The following is a 16258-nucleotide window of genomic DNA, read 5'->3' as shown; positions in this document are numbered from 1 at the left end:
GCATATTTGATTGACCAAATCCTCAATTTAATCTGAATAAAAATGACAAATTAGCAAATTTTGGGTATATTCGATCACAGATCTTTGTCAACCCTAAGATCAAAGATCTGTGATCAAACAAACAAAGATCAAACAAAGATCTGTGATCGAATATACCCGAATTTTGCTAATTTGTCATTTTTATTCAGATTATATTGAGGATTTGGTCAATCAAATATGTTCATAATCATCATGATGATTTTCCTCACAACGCTTAACTCTCTTAAATGTGCCAGTGAATCTTCCCAATATAGCACTGGGCTCGATATAGCCTTCGACACAAGACAGACCGATGAGCTATACATAGCCATTGAATCATCGAAAGTTATCTGAACAGACTTATGAGATGAATTGCACCCTAATATGGGCCGCGGCTCGCAAGTTTCACGGTTTAATTTTATCGCAATCTAGACAAAGGCTGCATTAAGTTTACTTCAAAACATCTTATGCTCTTCCAAAAGCCTCTGCCAAACTTAAGCCATCCATGAATTTACGTCAAAAGCTATTTTGCCACGATCACATGAAACGAGCGAAACGATGAGCTGCCCACACGAGTGCTGCGTCCCTACCAAATAGCCATCATCACACCACGCCATACTAGACCGACAGCGGATGACCTTTTCGCCCTCGTGTCGCACGGGTCACCGCCCCCGCCCCCTCCCCCCCCCCCTACCGCCCGCCCGCAGCGGACCGAAGTGGCCGCCCGTCTGTCGGTGGGGGGTGGGGGGGGTGGGGGGGGAGTAAGATCGATACCCCAGGGCCCCAGCTGGGCCGCGCGCGGTGTTCATGACAACACCTGCGGGGAATCAAGGCAGGGAAAGGTAGCTGGGATTGTGGCCGGTTGTTCCATTATGGGGCATATGAAGAGAAGATTACGAAGCAATTTCATTGTCGAAAAATTATAATGACATTGAAAAGAAAATAAAATTCAAACTCAGCAAATTACATTGAAATAAATTACATTGACAAACAGTGCATTGAAATCGAAGGACCATTACATAATGCCTCTGAGTTCAGGGGTTAAACGGTTATTTGCATGCCGTCCATGGAAATTTCAGACTGATGGTCCGTGTAATGGTAAGAACCACCCTCCACATGGGGTCACTCCGCTCATGGGTAACGGATGGCCCAGCCCAGCCCGTGACCGACTTCCGCCCATGCAAATTGCATGAGAGCGAAAGGGGCGTCTTCTTTTTTGGCGTCCCGCTGCCCATACGAACGCGTAGTCCCCTATATCTGCCCAATGTGCCCATGCCTAGTTACGCCTTCATTATAAAATATTTCCCACTAAAATACTCCATAAAATCCCACAGGAGACGCGAGCTACGAGAGGGCATAGGGCACGCCTGCGCCGATGGAGTCGACGATTCGTGCCCAAACGCCTACTTCACATCTGGCACTTGACAGCCCCTTCCCTCCACTCCGCCAATCAAGTCCCCCTCCCCACGCCCCCCCCCCTTCCCCCACCTTCGATCACCAGGAAATGCTCGCCAAATGCTCTCCACAACCAGCTGTGGGTGCGATGGCCATCTTACAGCCTGTTTCTATCGAGCTCGATCGCTCCTATCAGTCCACAACCGGTGGGTATCGTAGGGGACATCGCAATGCTCAGGTGTTTTTGCAGCTGGATTTTTAGAGCGCGAGTAACGTTTGAAACTCAAAGGCTCTAGTTCCTGACACGGTATTTCAATACATACACATACGTGACATACCCAGGTACCATCCACATCGCTATTTGCTTCAAGCATTTCGCACTCCGTAGGTTACATAAGAGAAGCGACGTAGCGCAATCAGGGGGCTAATCTGGCAATGTTTCCACGGTCTGTAAACGGTGTTCTCAAACGAAAGTCGGTCAACCACTATCATGATTGTAATACCCACTCAGCGAACCAAATACTGGTATATTTCAAAGCAAACGCATGGTGATCGGACAAGACACTAAATTACAACGGTGGATGCCCCCGTTAGCACACTGAAAAAGGGCCGTGGAACAACAGGTTCACGGTCCCGTTCTAGCGGCCCGATAAGTCTAGAGCAAGGCCACGACCAGTGGTCGCGCCTTTCCGGGGTCCGTTCCTGACCTAGCACGTGGCCCATACCGTGTCAGGTCACTGCCCGGCTGCCCGCTCTATATCAGGTTTGTAGTCGCTCTCTCTGTGGCTTTGAGAACCTACGTTGCCTTCGCTGAAACTTGTTGAAGCGACTCCGAGCTGCAAGACGTTGCCTACGTTCGACATGAGTCCGATAGTTGGAACAGGTCCACGCTCGCGTATCATAGAGGCGGCGGAATGGCTGTCTTCGTGGGAACTCGTTACTTGAGTCGGGACATTCTGAACTCTGGAGTATCGGTTAAAGTGTTCAGTAGCCTATAGTCTGATACTGCCAGCGTTCAGCTATAACTCATCCTAGATGTGCTCATTTACAGAGACAAAGTTATGACCATTGACATGTGAATTACGTTGATGTTAAGAATGTTCACGTATGTAAGGGTCACATTCTAGGGCGCCAGTTTAATACAAAGGCTGCCAGCATCTTCAAACGTCTTTTCGCACTCACACTCAAATCACACATCTGGCGTAATGGTAATGTTTTTCCACAGGCGCACGAACGCTCGTCACCTTGTGTTGCGACATTCGCAAATGCCAACTAACTAACACGTTGAACTCAACATACATTTCAGAAACGTAGTCTATAGCTCTCGCGCCAGTAGCCACTGTGCTTTACACACTTAAGCACCGACCTCGGAAACACGGTTGGCATCGCAGACCGATATCCGAGACGGTAGAGCAGACACAGCTGATGTCGAAGATGGAGACCAAGACAGCGAAGACCAAGCAGTAGAGCCTGCCGCCTAGAGGAGTCAGCACCAAGCTGTAGAACCTGCCGCCTTACAGGAGTTCCTGCATCACCAAACGGTAGATCCTGTCGCCTGCAGGAGTCTGCATCACCAAACGGTAGATCCTGTCGCCTGCAGGAGTCTGCATCATCTCACCAAGCGGTAGAGCCTGCCGCCTACAGGAGTCCCTGCATCTCGGACATGAAGAGCGCGTACGCGTCGTCCTTGGTGGGCTTCTGCTGAGGCTGAGAGCCGCTCGCCTCGCCACTCGTTTCTGAGGGAGAAAAAGAATGACAGGTTAGCTCAGGTGTAGTTAGAGACTTTGGTCATAATGGGAGGGGCATCTGAGTAGGGTGATTTTGAGGGCGTTGAAAAAGCGTGGCTAGCCTGAGAAGGTGTGGAGCAAGTTGAATATCGCTTGGGAATTGAGTAAAAATGGAGAAGTATCTCAGGTGCCGTCAGGTCAGTTTCGAAGAGACAAATGGACAGACCTGGGGACCCCGAATGTCAACTCATGGCTCGTTAGGGACGTAGCCATGACTGGGACAAATCAACTCCGGTGTAGCCAAGCGGTCATGTTTCGTCAGAATAAAGGAGAAACGACTTCCAGACATTTTACACGTCTCATAAACTTTTACGTCCACGTTACTGAACACAACGTCGGATCCTGTGTTACACAAATACAACGTCACGTCTGACCAGAATGACAATGCACTAGCACACAGCCCAACTTGGAGCAAGAACGACCAATGCGTTCGACAGATAAGCTCACTTATCATAGAGCCTCTGTGGCAGCTGCATGGCGGCATACATTCCCACGCCTTCCGCCCCTCGGAACAGTGTGTAACCCCGCCCCCTCCCCACCAACCCAACGCCACGCCAAGACCCAATCCAGCAAAGTGCCGCGAATAAAAGTAGGCAATGCTGGCTGAAGTTAAACTATGTACAGTAAACGGTGGTAAATGCAAAATAGTTCCTCGCATTTCAGCCCATCGTATTTTGACGTTTTCATTAATTATTTCGCTAACCCGGATACGTAATGGCCAACACCAGAATCATGATACGTGTGTTACAAAATACCTTGAATAGCAAAGTACGACACTTTATCAGATTGGGCCCATATACCGGCATGTTTAGCTGCTGGGTGTCCGCGCACTCGCCCAAGCTTTGGCTGGCAGGAAGTGTCCTTATCGGTCACAGTGCCAGAACATGTGATAAGGCACATTTACAGCCTAGTTATCAGAGTTTCAGCAGACCGTAAGGCGTAGACTGTGATGACGATACTACGATACTATGGTACTGATACTGTGTCAAGGGGGAATGTCATATCCCCTCGTTTGTAAATGAAAAACAAATCCTCTGGATGGGGAAGCATTCTGACTTGGATCCTGTGTCACTGGCTCATGATTTTTTAAAAAAGGGAGAGTTTGGCATGATGAAGTAAATGCCCAAAAGAGGTCGAATCAGGTATTGAAGTGACATTGAAACATGCTAATTTATTTCGAAAATGCAGTACAAACGGTAGGCGTACTCAGTTCAACGAAACATGGAGGCGAAGGATAAAAACCATAAAAATGTATGGATTGACCACATTTGGCACGCCATAAATTTTATGTTAGTTGATCGAGGCCGAATCTCATAATACCGACAGGGGGTTCCTGCAGAGCCACCCACGTGCCATAAACTGACAGGCTTAGCGAACCACTGCCGGTACGGCGTACCTATACCCCATATGGCCCCCGCACCGCACCGCTCGTGGTGAGGCCCCGGCTGTGTCGACGTGTCATTTCACCACACAGCTCTTGACACATGGGGAAATGCTGACACGGATGTCGGTCGATATTGGCGGTGGCACAGCAGTCCTCGAAATGACACGTGGTGGAGGGTGGGTGGGGGAGCATTGTTATACATATCCTACAAATTTTACTTCAATCGTATAAATCAAGTGTATTATTACTCTAGCATTCTTTACTTTTATCTACAGTTTTACATACCACCATATATGGGAGAAAAAACGCAAGCGCATTGGTACTTTTTAAAAGCGAGCATACAAGCGTGAAAATGCTATGTTTTCAAGCACATTTGCTCACGCTCCAAGTAAGATCTTCCGCCCATGCGGACGATATTCTATTAACATTTGGGGCGACCACGCACGGCCCCCGTTCACGAGCTCCAGAATCTCTTTACCGTGACGTCACCACGGCGGTAGAATCTCCCTTCACCCATAGGCATGCATGCAAATTTAATCATCTTTCGAGCGAGCTGGAGAAAAAAAAACAAGGATTATGTGTCATCAAAAGTTGTAGGTATCAATGTAACGATGAGTTCGCCTCATTACGATAAATGGGGTTGAAACTAAAAGAATAGGACTATATCGAGCCAAAATCAGCAATGCAAATGACCCATTCATTTGAACGTGAAGGATTTCCTCTGATGACGTCACCACGGCGCCTTTATTTCCCTAGTGAAGCAACCTGAGTAGTAAAGGAATCTTGCGCACACTAACATTTTACCGTCACCGCTACGTCAGCTAACACGTCACCCCAGCCCGCACGTCAGCTGACGCCTGACTGACGCCGCGTAGGACGGCGCGTAGGACACGTCACTGTTCGGGTGTGGGTAGCGGGGCCCGCACTCTCCCTCCCCTCCCCCTCCCTTCCCCGTCCTCGACCGACACTCTTCCACATCACACGGATCTGACCTTTCGGGGCCAACATGGGAGGCCAGTGACCTTTCAGTTCGAGCCCCGTCATCCGTCGCACAGTTTCGTATGAAAACTATACCCAACAATAAAATGTAATGAAAATGACATCGTTCACCACTATTATTCCATCGGCACAGAAATAAAAATGTGAAAGCTTATTACTTAAAATTCATAATCATCAACTAAAATAGATGTCTGAAGCATCCACATGTAGGCGTATTACTAATAGGGTAGGAACTAGGAGTCAAACTGAAGTGAACATTTTTATAGGCAGCATAGACTCCAGGCCTAACGGGTTGTGCGTTAATTTACAGCCTCCTGCAGTAGTTTGTGACCGTCCTTCAACTCCTGGATGGAGGATCCTTGAACGGAAAAGCTAAATGCCGACTCGTACACCAAAAAGATCATGTATCCCCGCCGCTCCTTACCTGTGTGTTTCTTGTCCTTTCTGTGTTTGTCGTCTCGTTTGATCCGCAGAGCGGACGGCACAAACCGGGTGACGTCGGCGCCCAGGTTCCTGTCCAGCCGAACAAACATCCGTCAGCAAACATAACGGGCTTCCGGACAAACACTGCGGGAGGGCTAAAGAAACAACACGGCACGACGCGGGTACGCACATTTAGGCCAATGACCTACATCAGAACATGATCAGCACAAAATAAAAAAATGAATCAGCACTCTAACCAACAGCGCTCCTATCATATGGTATGAAATTACGGTGAAACGGAAAAGCACATCGCAACATTTTTTTGTGGTTTCAACGATTTAACTGCAAACCATGTCGCTTGACCCCAATATGAGCAGCAATGACGATCTAGCACACATTTTACATCCGGTTATGCATATATGAGCCTTCTCTCCTCTCCTCTCCTCTCCTCTCCTCTCCTCTCCTTTCCTTTCCTCCCCTCATCTTGACCTCCACAGGCAGAAGAAATCGTGAAATGTCAGCCCTTTGCTCTGTCCCAGCCCTCTGCTTTCCTCCTCCCTCTCCTCTTCCCGTGCCATTCCCGCCACCTCACCTGATCTGCGGCTTAGCCTCGATGGTAGCCGACTGTTTGTTGTCTCTCAGCTGGGGCCCGGCGGAGAGCACGTTTGGGTTGGAGGGGGGCGGAGCCGCGGTCACCGGGGGTACTGGTGGACGCATCATCCGCGGAGGTACGCCTGTGGGGAGACGGGAAATGGTTATACTACGGAGACAGTCATTAGCGAGTCACAGCAGTCACTGGAGGTACTGGAGGGCGGATCATCCGCGGTGGCACGCCTGTGGGGGGAAGGGGAGGGTTATACTACAGAGACAGAGTCATTGGCGAGTCACAGCAGTGAGGTCACAGGGGGTATTGGAGGATGCATCATCCGCGGCCGGTACGCCTGTAAGAGGAAGGGAGTGTTATACTACAGAGACAGAGTCATTGGCGGGTCACAGCGCGGTCACCGGGGGTACTGGTGGACGCATCATCCGCGGAGGTACGCCTGTGGGGAGACGGGGGAGGGTTATACTACAGAGACTGGCGAGTCACAGCAGTCACAGGAGGTATAACTGGAGGATGCATCATTCGCGGCCGGTACGCCTGTAAGAGGAAGGGAGTGTTATACTACAGAGACAGAGACTGGCGAGTCACAGCAGTCACAGGAGGTATAACTGGAGGATGCATCATCCGCGGCCGGTACGCCTGTAAGAGGAAGGGAGTGTTATACTACAGAGACAGAGTCATTGGCGGGTCACAGCGCGGTCACAGGAGGTATTGGAGGATGCGCCATCATCCGCGGAGGTACACCTATGGGGGGGGGGGGGGAGGGCAGAGTGTTAGACATATGATACAGACTTAGTACAGAGACAGAGTCATTGGCCAGTCACAGCAGTCACAGGGAGTACTGGAGGACGCATCATCCGCGGTGGCACGCCTGTGGGGGAGACAGAGTGTTAGACATATGGCAGAGGCTGCGTCATTCGAACCACAGAGACTGCGTTACTGGTGGTTGGAAAATCATGAATCAAGTTGACCATAATCGTTACTGATTTTAACGCAACTTTCACCTCCTACCACTGATTATCTTATTTTACCTACCACCACTCGCTGAGCCTCGTTGAGTTGGGACTTGGGACGGCCTGTCCGCCCTTTCGTCCCAGATGGCTACTGCCATCTAACTCGTCCACCATCATCCGTTTATCTGAGTCGCACCGCTAGTCCGTCCGTGCCTCTATTAATTACCGTAAATCCGTCCATTCCTCATTTTTCGTCCGCCTGTCCGTCAGTCAGTAGATATATCTGACCTTGTGGTAGTCCATCCATCCCTCTTCACTCGCCCTCTCATTCCCTCCCCCCCTTCCCTTCCTTTCTCACCTGGCGGCGGTCCAGGCGGCAGCCGCATCCTGGGCGGCAGGCCGGGCGGGGGTCCCGGCGGCAGACGCAGGCCCGGCGGGGGAGGTCGGAGCAGCATCGGGGGCACGCCGGGCGGCGGACCTGGGAACGGGGTACAGACAGATCTCAGTGGGTGTTAGAAATAGATACAGGTCACACAGACAGCTGACGGCCTAACGCTGGTGGTTAGAGGCATACTCAGAACACAAAGTCACACATAGGGCATCCCAGGCCCTTGTGATTATCTCTGATTCAGAAACAATCACAAGGGCCACTGCGAAGCACCAGACACGAAATTAAGACACATGCAACACAATAATTATGCAGCAGGGCGTTAGAGAAAGTCGCCAGTCTCACAAACTCACACAGACAGAGATAAGTACTCACATGTAGAAACACACCTGGACCTGATAAACGGGCGATCGAGCCAATGTTATTCATAAAGACACAGGCGCACTGCCGAAGATAATTCTTGCATCAGATTGCACTTCAAAGACACTTAATCACCCAGCAAACGCTTATGTCCCCCGCTTCACTAACCTGGTGGCATGGTGTGCTGGGCTGCCGGCGGTCGGTGTTCTCCGCCCACCAGAGGTCGCAGTTGAGGCGGACCCCCGGCCGCAGCAGCCGCCGCCGCGGCAGCAGCGGCAGAGGACTGGGCTCCCACCGCACGGAGACGCTCCTGGAGGTCAGAGGGACCGGCTCCGGCTCCGGCTCCGGCTCCGGCTCCGGCTCCGCTGCTGCTGATGCCCAGTCGGTCCTCTCGCTGCTTCATGAGCTGTTCAGACTGGAGCATCGGAGAGGACGCGAAAAGGTCATATACGGGCACACACTACTGACAAAACACTGGAGTAGTTTTACACGTACTTAAAGTGTCGGAGACACTCGTCAGACACTAACACAGGCTTTGACAGCGGCGGAGAACAGGACCTGTTTGGTTCAGAACCAGCGAAAAAATCGACTTAAGTGTCACGGGTCAAGAAAAAATAGAACAGACACACACACCGTCCAGCCGCGGTGGAATGAGTGTTATCAGCCACAGATAACCCTACCTCCTTCATGAAGCTGTCGATGTCCTGTCCGCTCATCTGCAGCATCTTGAGCTGCATGCTGTTGAACACGCCGCCGGAGGACTTTGAGCGGTCGTCTGCCCTCTCAGACGGAGGCTCTTCCTCGTCACCCTCGAACCGGATACGGCGCGAGCGAGACGGGCCGGCGCCACCCTCTGTGGGTGGGTAGGGGGAGGGTGAGAGATCTCTAAAGATGGATTTTGTGCGAGTAGGAGGGGCTGAAAGATACTACGAGATAGAAGCTCCGACAGGCTTAACTTCGGGCACAACAGCTAAGGCGGCTAAAACGCGTTAGAAATTTTACCGAGAAACGATGAGACAACTGATAATAACGTAGATTACAGACCGATGGAGTACGTCACGTCCAGTGCACCATTATGGCACATTATACTAACTACGCCGAGTGAGGACTTAGTTTTTCACCGCAAAGGACAATGCAGGCACCGAACTTGATGCTAAACGACCATCGAAAGAGTTACGGTACAATTGAGCTTTTCCAAGTACCTACTCTCTCTAACAACCCAGGACGCTTACCGCCATCATGATCCATCTCTTCATCCGACTCCTCCCTCTCCTCCCTGGCCGTCTCCTCTGTGGGCTCCGTTCCCGGCGGATGGAGGCTGGCCGGCTCGGGTTCGACCTCATCCTCGGGTAGCTCCAGAGGGGGCGGTGGTCCCGGTGGAACACCGGGCGGTCCCCGGCGGGGCTCCGCGCCTTCCCTGGGGGATGGATGGGGGCTGTGTCAGCAGGGAGAGGGAGGGTGCGAAAGCAAAGCATACCTACCGAAGAGATTTATCATGTCTAGCTGTGTCGGAAGCAAGCCGGTATCCTTTGTATCGGGAAGAAATCTACACATATCAACATGCGGGAACGCAAACAGCCTAAACAGAAGTATTAAGTAACATCAATGGGGAAGGGCGCTTGCATTGAAGAACCTTCTCCCTTCATAGAAACTGGATTCGTAAGTGCGCTAGTCGCATCTGACATTAACACACTTCTTCTCAGCTAAACGTATCCATCTAACAAACGTCAAATTTGTCTGAGCAACCAGACATGTCCTAGACTCTAGAGCAACATAAAAGCAGGCAAATATGTCCGATCTTATGCGTAAATGACGTTAACAAAAAATGGCAGAGCGCAGCTGCCTTTCGCAGCCCTCTCCGCTCGTTGACTGACCCTGGTTCTGTGCCGGGTGGATGCCTCTTTAATATCCCTGCAGCGGGCGGCGGCGGCAGTTCCAGACCGGGCGGCAGTGGTATGTGGGCCGGCGCCGTCTCGGGTAGGAGGTTCTGTGGGAGAGGGATCTCCTCCACCTGGACCTAAGGGGACGAGAGAAAAGGTCAGTGCGTCAGTAATGGGATGATGATGATTGTACTGTCTCGCCGTGTATTGGCGGTAACACAACCAGTCAAGACAGTTAAAATAAAAGTATCGCGCACAACAGCACCGCAGCCGAGCGTCCACCGCGAGGCCCGCAACAAGACTGGCCCTCGTCCCTGACCTCGGCCGCTCCTTCCCAGTGACCGGTCATCCAAGGTCACCCGTCAGGCGGCAGCACTGTCGGCCAGACTGGGCATAAGGCCACTAACTACTACACTGATTTAATGCAACAGGGCGCACCGGCGACGAGGTGAGATCGCGTCAGTAAGGGAGGAGGGAGGGGACACCGATGGGATGGTGTCCCCTCGGTGTCGGTGTCCCCCTCACGACAGAAAGGGACAGAGGGATGCGTTCGGAGGGAGGAAGGGACGCCTTAGTAAAGGGATGGTGAGGGGACGCGTCAGTGAGCGCAGGGTGGACAGGATCCATTGGCTATCATTCAATCGTAAATTCAGCATCAATTGACCTTCGTAATTCCCAAATTACTGCATGCGAGCAACAGCTGATGACGGTTGTAGCAGAAACACTAGACCTTAAACGTCAAATGCCAGCTACCACAGCCTAAAATCAAAACCACATTAAACAATGAAGCCACGTTTTTACAAACACAGTGAAGAAAACCTCCCCTCCCGACGCGACGGCAGGTCCTTACCTGCTGGGCGTGTTTCACAGACTCGTAGTACGTGATGAGGGAGCCTCTCTTCTTCTCATACTCGGACTCGGAGCGGCGGATATCGGCCCAGTACTCGGGGTCTTCCTTCTCCTGTGAGACAAAAAATACAGTCACAGCTCGACACAGTCACATACACCCATTCACGCTCAGTCACAGTCACAGACAGGAGCTGCGGATATATTCGGCCCAGTACTCGGGGTCTTCCTTCTCCTGTGGGCGCAGAACACAGTCACAGTTACACTTAGACACAGTCAGACACACAGTTACATAAACACTACAGTCATACAGACACAAACATAGACACAGGAGCGCCACGGATATCGGTCTCGGGGTCTTCCTTTTCCTGTGGGGAAACAACAAAGAGTCACAGTAAAGACAAACACAATCATAATTAGACACAGGAGCTGCGAATATCGAGCCAGTGATGGGTGCTCCTTTGACACTGGACGATACAAGTAAATGTGACTGATTTTATTATAAGCACTCAACAAAATGCTAACTTCGAACTGCTGTCCTACCCGTATGGTTTGAACTAAGCATCTACGCTGGCCGCCGCCATAACTCACGTAGAGTTTGAGGACCCTCTCGAGTGTTTCTTTGAGTTTCTTCCGTTTTTCCTTGAGCACTTTCTCACTGAGCGGGGCCGAGGTATCCACGCTGAACTCTGAAACAGACGATAAACTGCAATGAGCGTGAGCACTAGACACTTTTGCGGGGATAAATTGCGGTGAAAATAACGCTAAAAACTTGAAGCACTGATACCGAAAATCACAGTTTAGCCATACAAGCCAAAACATCATTAAATATCAGAAGAATAAAGGAATAAAAAGCATGAGTGAAGACAGTAATACAAGATACGACTGGTTTATGTATAAAACGTAAATCCTATTGATTACCGCCAGGAGTTAATAATGCGATATCATCAGCTCCCGTCCGTCTCCTGTTCCCTGACCACACATCCCAGCAGCCCCGAAATAGACCGTACCCATTTTGTCGATTTTCTCCAACTCCTGCAGAAGCTCTCGCGGGTCTTTGTTCTTGAGCACGGCATGGCGCACTGCCATGCGCTGCTTTTTGTTCTTCTTCAACTCCTTCCGACGCGCCTCTTTGCCTGAAAAGACGAGGAAAGAGATCGTGTTGTCATCGAGTGGTATTTGTTACCTAGTTGCTTAGTTGTACTTGTATTGCATCGAAACCACGTACGGAGGCATTGCAGAACAAAAACTGGGAATTAAAACAAAATAATTCTGCAAGACTTGTCAAGAGGTTCGATAATCACGGAACAAGCTCCCATACTCAATAACAAGAAATCTCACATAATCGAAGGATTACCATGATCACCCACAAAATACCTCACTACAGCAAAAAAAAAAAAGATCACTATAAAGTATACTACTAACTCAGCAGTCAGCATAAGTGCATAGTTATATCACTGATCACACAGACAACAGCACCACACCAGTAGTCTGTAACTGGCAACTGTCGGGAGTGACTTACGGGCCTGGTCGGTGGGGTTCATGTACTTTCCACTCTTGGTGGAGTTGATGGAACGACGCCCCATGGCTGCCGGCTGCTGGAGACTCGCAGAGGTACAAAACCAATCAACGCAGCAGACTTAGTTCAATCCTGCAATAAAAAATGTGTACGTCATATACACCGCATGAGAAGCAAACCAAAAATGAAAACATAAGTGTATTTCTTTATTTCTTTGTCTCAAATCAGTTTGTTGTTTGTTTTTCACCCATATTTTATCTCAAAATTCCTATCGTCGTCTTCACTTCTCGTCTTGCATTTTGTCATATACGTCCATATTCTGCCTCCGTGGGAGCAAAACCAGAACGGGTTTCACTTAAACACGCGCAGTTAGAGAACCAGATGGAGCCTGACGAGTGACTTGAATCGCAGGGGAAGAGTGGCGCAGTTGTTGACTTGTAACGACTTGCGTATCAAAGCAAATACTTTGCTATAGCGTTGTGGCGCAGATATACTCGGCATTCGACTTCCTCGGCTTCCATTGGTGACCTCTTGAGGTCTGTTTGTTGTTGTTTGTTTATTGGAGCTTTGGGGCGCGCCGACTGCTGGGGTCATTTTGCGCCCATTCTTGAGGTCTGTGATTCGTGTCTCGTCAGCAGTGACTCAAGCGGCACATCCAGAAGTCCGTGGAGGAGCTGGTACACGGTCACCACATCTCCACGACAGCGGCGGTAGTGCAGCAATGGGAGGCTGAGGCGGTGAAGCCTTTTAGAGTACCTACTGCAAGTATCTGAGGTCCATGATCAGACGGGTCTCGCGTCGGCTGTACTCGCTCCAAGCTCTTCTACATGGTCTTCTCTGGAGAATGGACCCCAGAAAGGCATTCCCACACTCGGGGTAGGGTCTTATTAGTCCTTGAAAAGAAGTAGGAGGGTGAACTTATCGAGGTTTGCGAATGACGAACTGATCGCTGTGAAATGTGAGTACCTAGGGATTCTTGGCGATAATGGTGGCTGTTTCTAGAGCTGTCTTAGCTGGCTATCAATCATATACCTAGGTCTCGTTCCTCATTGCAGACGACGGACGACAGCAATCCTGTTCAGGTCATATTTGCACTGTGTAGTCTGGGTTGTGGAAACCTTGGTACATCAACTTGCATTTCAATCCATTGAAGTGCAAACATCTTCACTGTGTTTGGGTACCGGGCCAGCTAATCATTCGCATACACTGCAAAGTGCAGGACCTAGCACTGTGCTGTGTCATAGGTCACCTTTTACTGGAGCCCATCCCAACTTGCAACCAGCCACCAGACTGCAAAACATGACCAATTTACACAGGATCTCACAAGGCCTTGGGCCCTTGGGTGTTCATGAGGGCTAGACCTCTGATAACCTTCCTCATACTTAAGTGGGCATAGCCCATCCAGCAAACTTGGTCTGGGCCATAGCTGGTTTTACTCTGCCTAGCTCCAGCATTGGCTCCGGCTAAAGTTCAGGCAAGGTCTGGAGCCCTACGGGAGCTGACACACGATTCCGGAGCTCGCCCGCACCACAGTCGGACTTATGCCGCATCAGCTGAGCCATACCTCATCCGTACTTCAGCCACAGTAAGCTAAGGCAGCTACAAGGCAGCCGGACCTGGCCGTAGGGAGCTGGACTTGAGCCATGGCAACGGAGCCGGACTTGAGCCAGACTTGGTGGTTCGAAGCCGTACCAACTCGGGTGTTGGGAGCGTTACGCCAAAGGCTGGGTAACTGAAATAGAGCCATATCGACCCAAACCCTGGCTCTGACGGTGCCCCGTTTACATCGGCCCAACTGTCTGGCATGTCGGCGTTACAAGGACTCAGCCAACTACAGCAGGACAAAGTGACTCAATTGACTGCAGCGGGACAGAGTCCCACTGTAGTCAGCTGAGTCCCACTATGTCCCACTGAAGTCGACTGAGTCTCACTTCGTCCCACTGTAATCAGCTGAGTCCCACTGTGTCCTGATGGAACCGGCAGAGTCCCATTGTATTCCGCTGGGACCGGCAGAGTCCCACATGTCCCACTGTAGTCGGCTGAGTGCCACTATGTCCTGCTATAGTCGGCTGAGTCCCACTTTGTCCCGTGGTAATAAACGGTATTTGGCCGAGTCCCACTATGTCCCGCTGTAGTTGGCTGAGTCCCACTTCATCCCGCTCACGCTGGGACGGGCAGAGTCCCACTATGTCCCACTTGACATGTTCTAGACTTTTTCACAATCCAATGAAATCATTTAATTCAGCAGCGCTTCCATATTTATGTCAATATACTTACAATATAGGTACCAACCTTAGCTGTTCTGGTTCACACCGCTGAAGCTATCGATAACGCCTTCGCTAGCGTAACCGATAGCGCCCCATGCTCATCTCACATGCTATTTCATTCAAAATTAAGAATTTTAATCTCAATCTTCTGTCTCGCAACATGCATCATTTCAAACAGCGAATAACAATGGAAGGGCGAGCCGCAAGAGCAGCACACTTCAGTTCATGCTTCAGTTTATCCGACGTATAAATCCATCACAATTTATCCAATGTCAATGCTTTTATACAGTGCATATAAATGAAACACTTATTGATGGTACTCACCGCATTGAATCCAGGGATTATTACAAATAATTTGGGCGGCGGCCCCCGCAATGTACCTATACTGAATACAACCTAATAATAAACAGCATATATATATAACACACGTAAATGAACTAGCAAACAACAATGTCGTTGAAGAGCATATCTATGTTGATGTTGAAAAGAGTTTTCAATGACATCATCGATAAAATATTGTTTTTTCGCGAGCAATGAAAATAAATCAGTAAAATGGGCTTTTCTGATTAAAAAGAAATTAAAAAACGTACCTTGTTTTACTTACTTGTGGCAATCGGGATTAAATGATACCTTAAATCAAAAGATCAGTCCAAATTATTCTTTATTGCGTCATTACATGCTTTTCAACAGCGCTGAAAAAATTACAGACGAACAAAATTTTGCTCATGCTTGCTATGCTACAAATGTGACGCTAAGTATTTATTTTAGTGCTGAAAAGTGAAAGAAAAATAATAATTTATCTGATATCTAACCTGATATCAACATTTCTTTTAAATTCCTTAAAGGGATTATCAGGGTTTGAAAATTGAAAGGAATCGGAATGTATTGCCTATCAGTTAAGTCTCCAGACTCTGCCGATTTCAACGATATACATAAAACGCCTATTGATGCTATACTTTGCAAGTTATAGCCGTTTGAAAAACGACAAAAATGTACTTACTCCCGCAAAACAAGTACTTGAGCGGTCAGATTGGCCCATCACTATAATGTAAACAAAGAGCGGCCTTGCGAAATTTTGCGGGATTGAGGATTTCTACAAGATTTCGGTGATAGGCATTGGTTGTCGATATACGATGGATTTTTGGTGAAGAACTCGACTGAAATTGAAACAAATTGAAGATTTGCTTGTCTAAGGCAGCAAGATTTATAAACATCGCCAAATTTATCATATGCAATTGGAGCTTGTTTCAGTTTTTATAGCAGGGTCATGATACAATTTTCTTTCAATGGTAGATTCGTCATGGTACAGTACAATTTAAATGGTAATTTCGAGTAATTTATGTCATTGAATTGAAACTGCAAGTACATCCCACAAAAGAGCTTATCCTCTTCAAGTTTCAGTCTTGATCTGACTGATTAGTGATTTGTCAAGAGT

The 16258-nt window shown here is 49.3% G+C and overlaps 1 protein-coding gene across 2 annotated transcripts; it reads right to left on the bottom strand.

Moving 5' to 3' along the window:
- Positions 1-1925: 1925 nt before the first annotated feature.
- LOC122393096 (WW domain-binding protein 11-like) lies at positions 1926-15409 on the bottom strand. 2 transcript variants are annotated; one of them, XM_043388730.1, is made up of 13 exons: positions 15148-15409; positions 12560-12688; positions 12048-12173; positions 11629-11726; positions 11042-11152; positions 10186-10328; positions 9544-9728; positions 8992-9164; positions 8480-8726; positions 7922-8041; positions 6599-6740; positions 6008-6096; positions 1926-3149 (listed from the first exon to the last, which is right to left on the bottom strand). In XM_043388730.1, the coding sequence occupies exons 2-13, from the start codon at positions 12621-12623 to the stop codon at positions 3052-3054; spliced, it is 1596 nt and encodes a 531-aa protein (XP_043244665.1). In that variant the 5' UTR covers positions 12624-12688; positions 15148-15409; the 3' UTR covers positions 1926-3051. The 2 variants fall into 2 exon arrangements, with proteins under 2 accessions (XP_043244665.1, XP_043244664.1); XM_043388729.1 differs by lacking the exon at positions 15148-15409 and adding an exon at positions 14834-15071.
- Between the last annotated feature and the right edge of the window lie 849 nt (positions 15410-16258).

Source organism: Amphibalanus amphitrite, unplaced genomic scaffold, assembly GCF_019059575.1.
Source record: "Amphibalanus amphitrite isolate SeventyFive unplaced genomic scaffold, NRLGWU_Aamphi_draft 000515F_arrow, whole genome shotgun sequence".
Classification (NCBI taxonomy): domain Eukaryota; kingdom Metazoa; phylum Arthropoda; class Thecostraca; order Balanomorpha; family Balanidae; genus Amphibalanus; species Amphibalanus amphitrite.
This window is presented reverse-complemented; position numbering and strand designations above follow the sequence as displayed.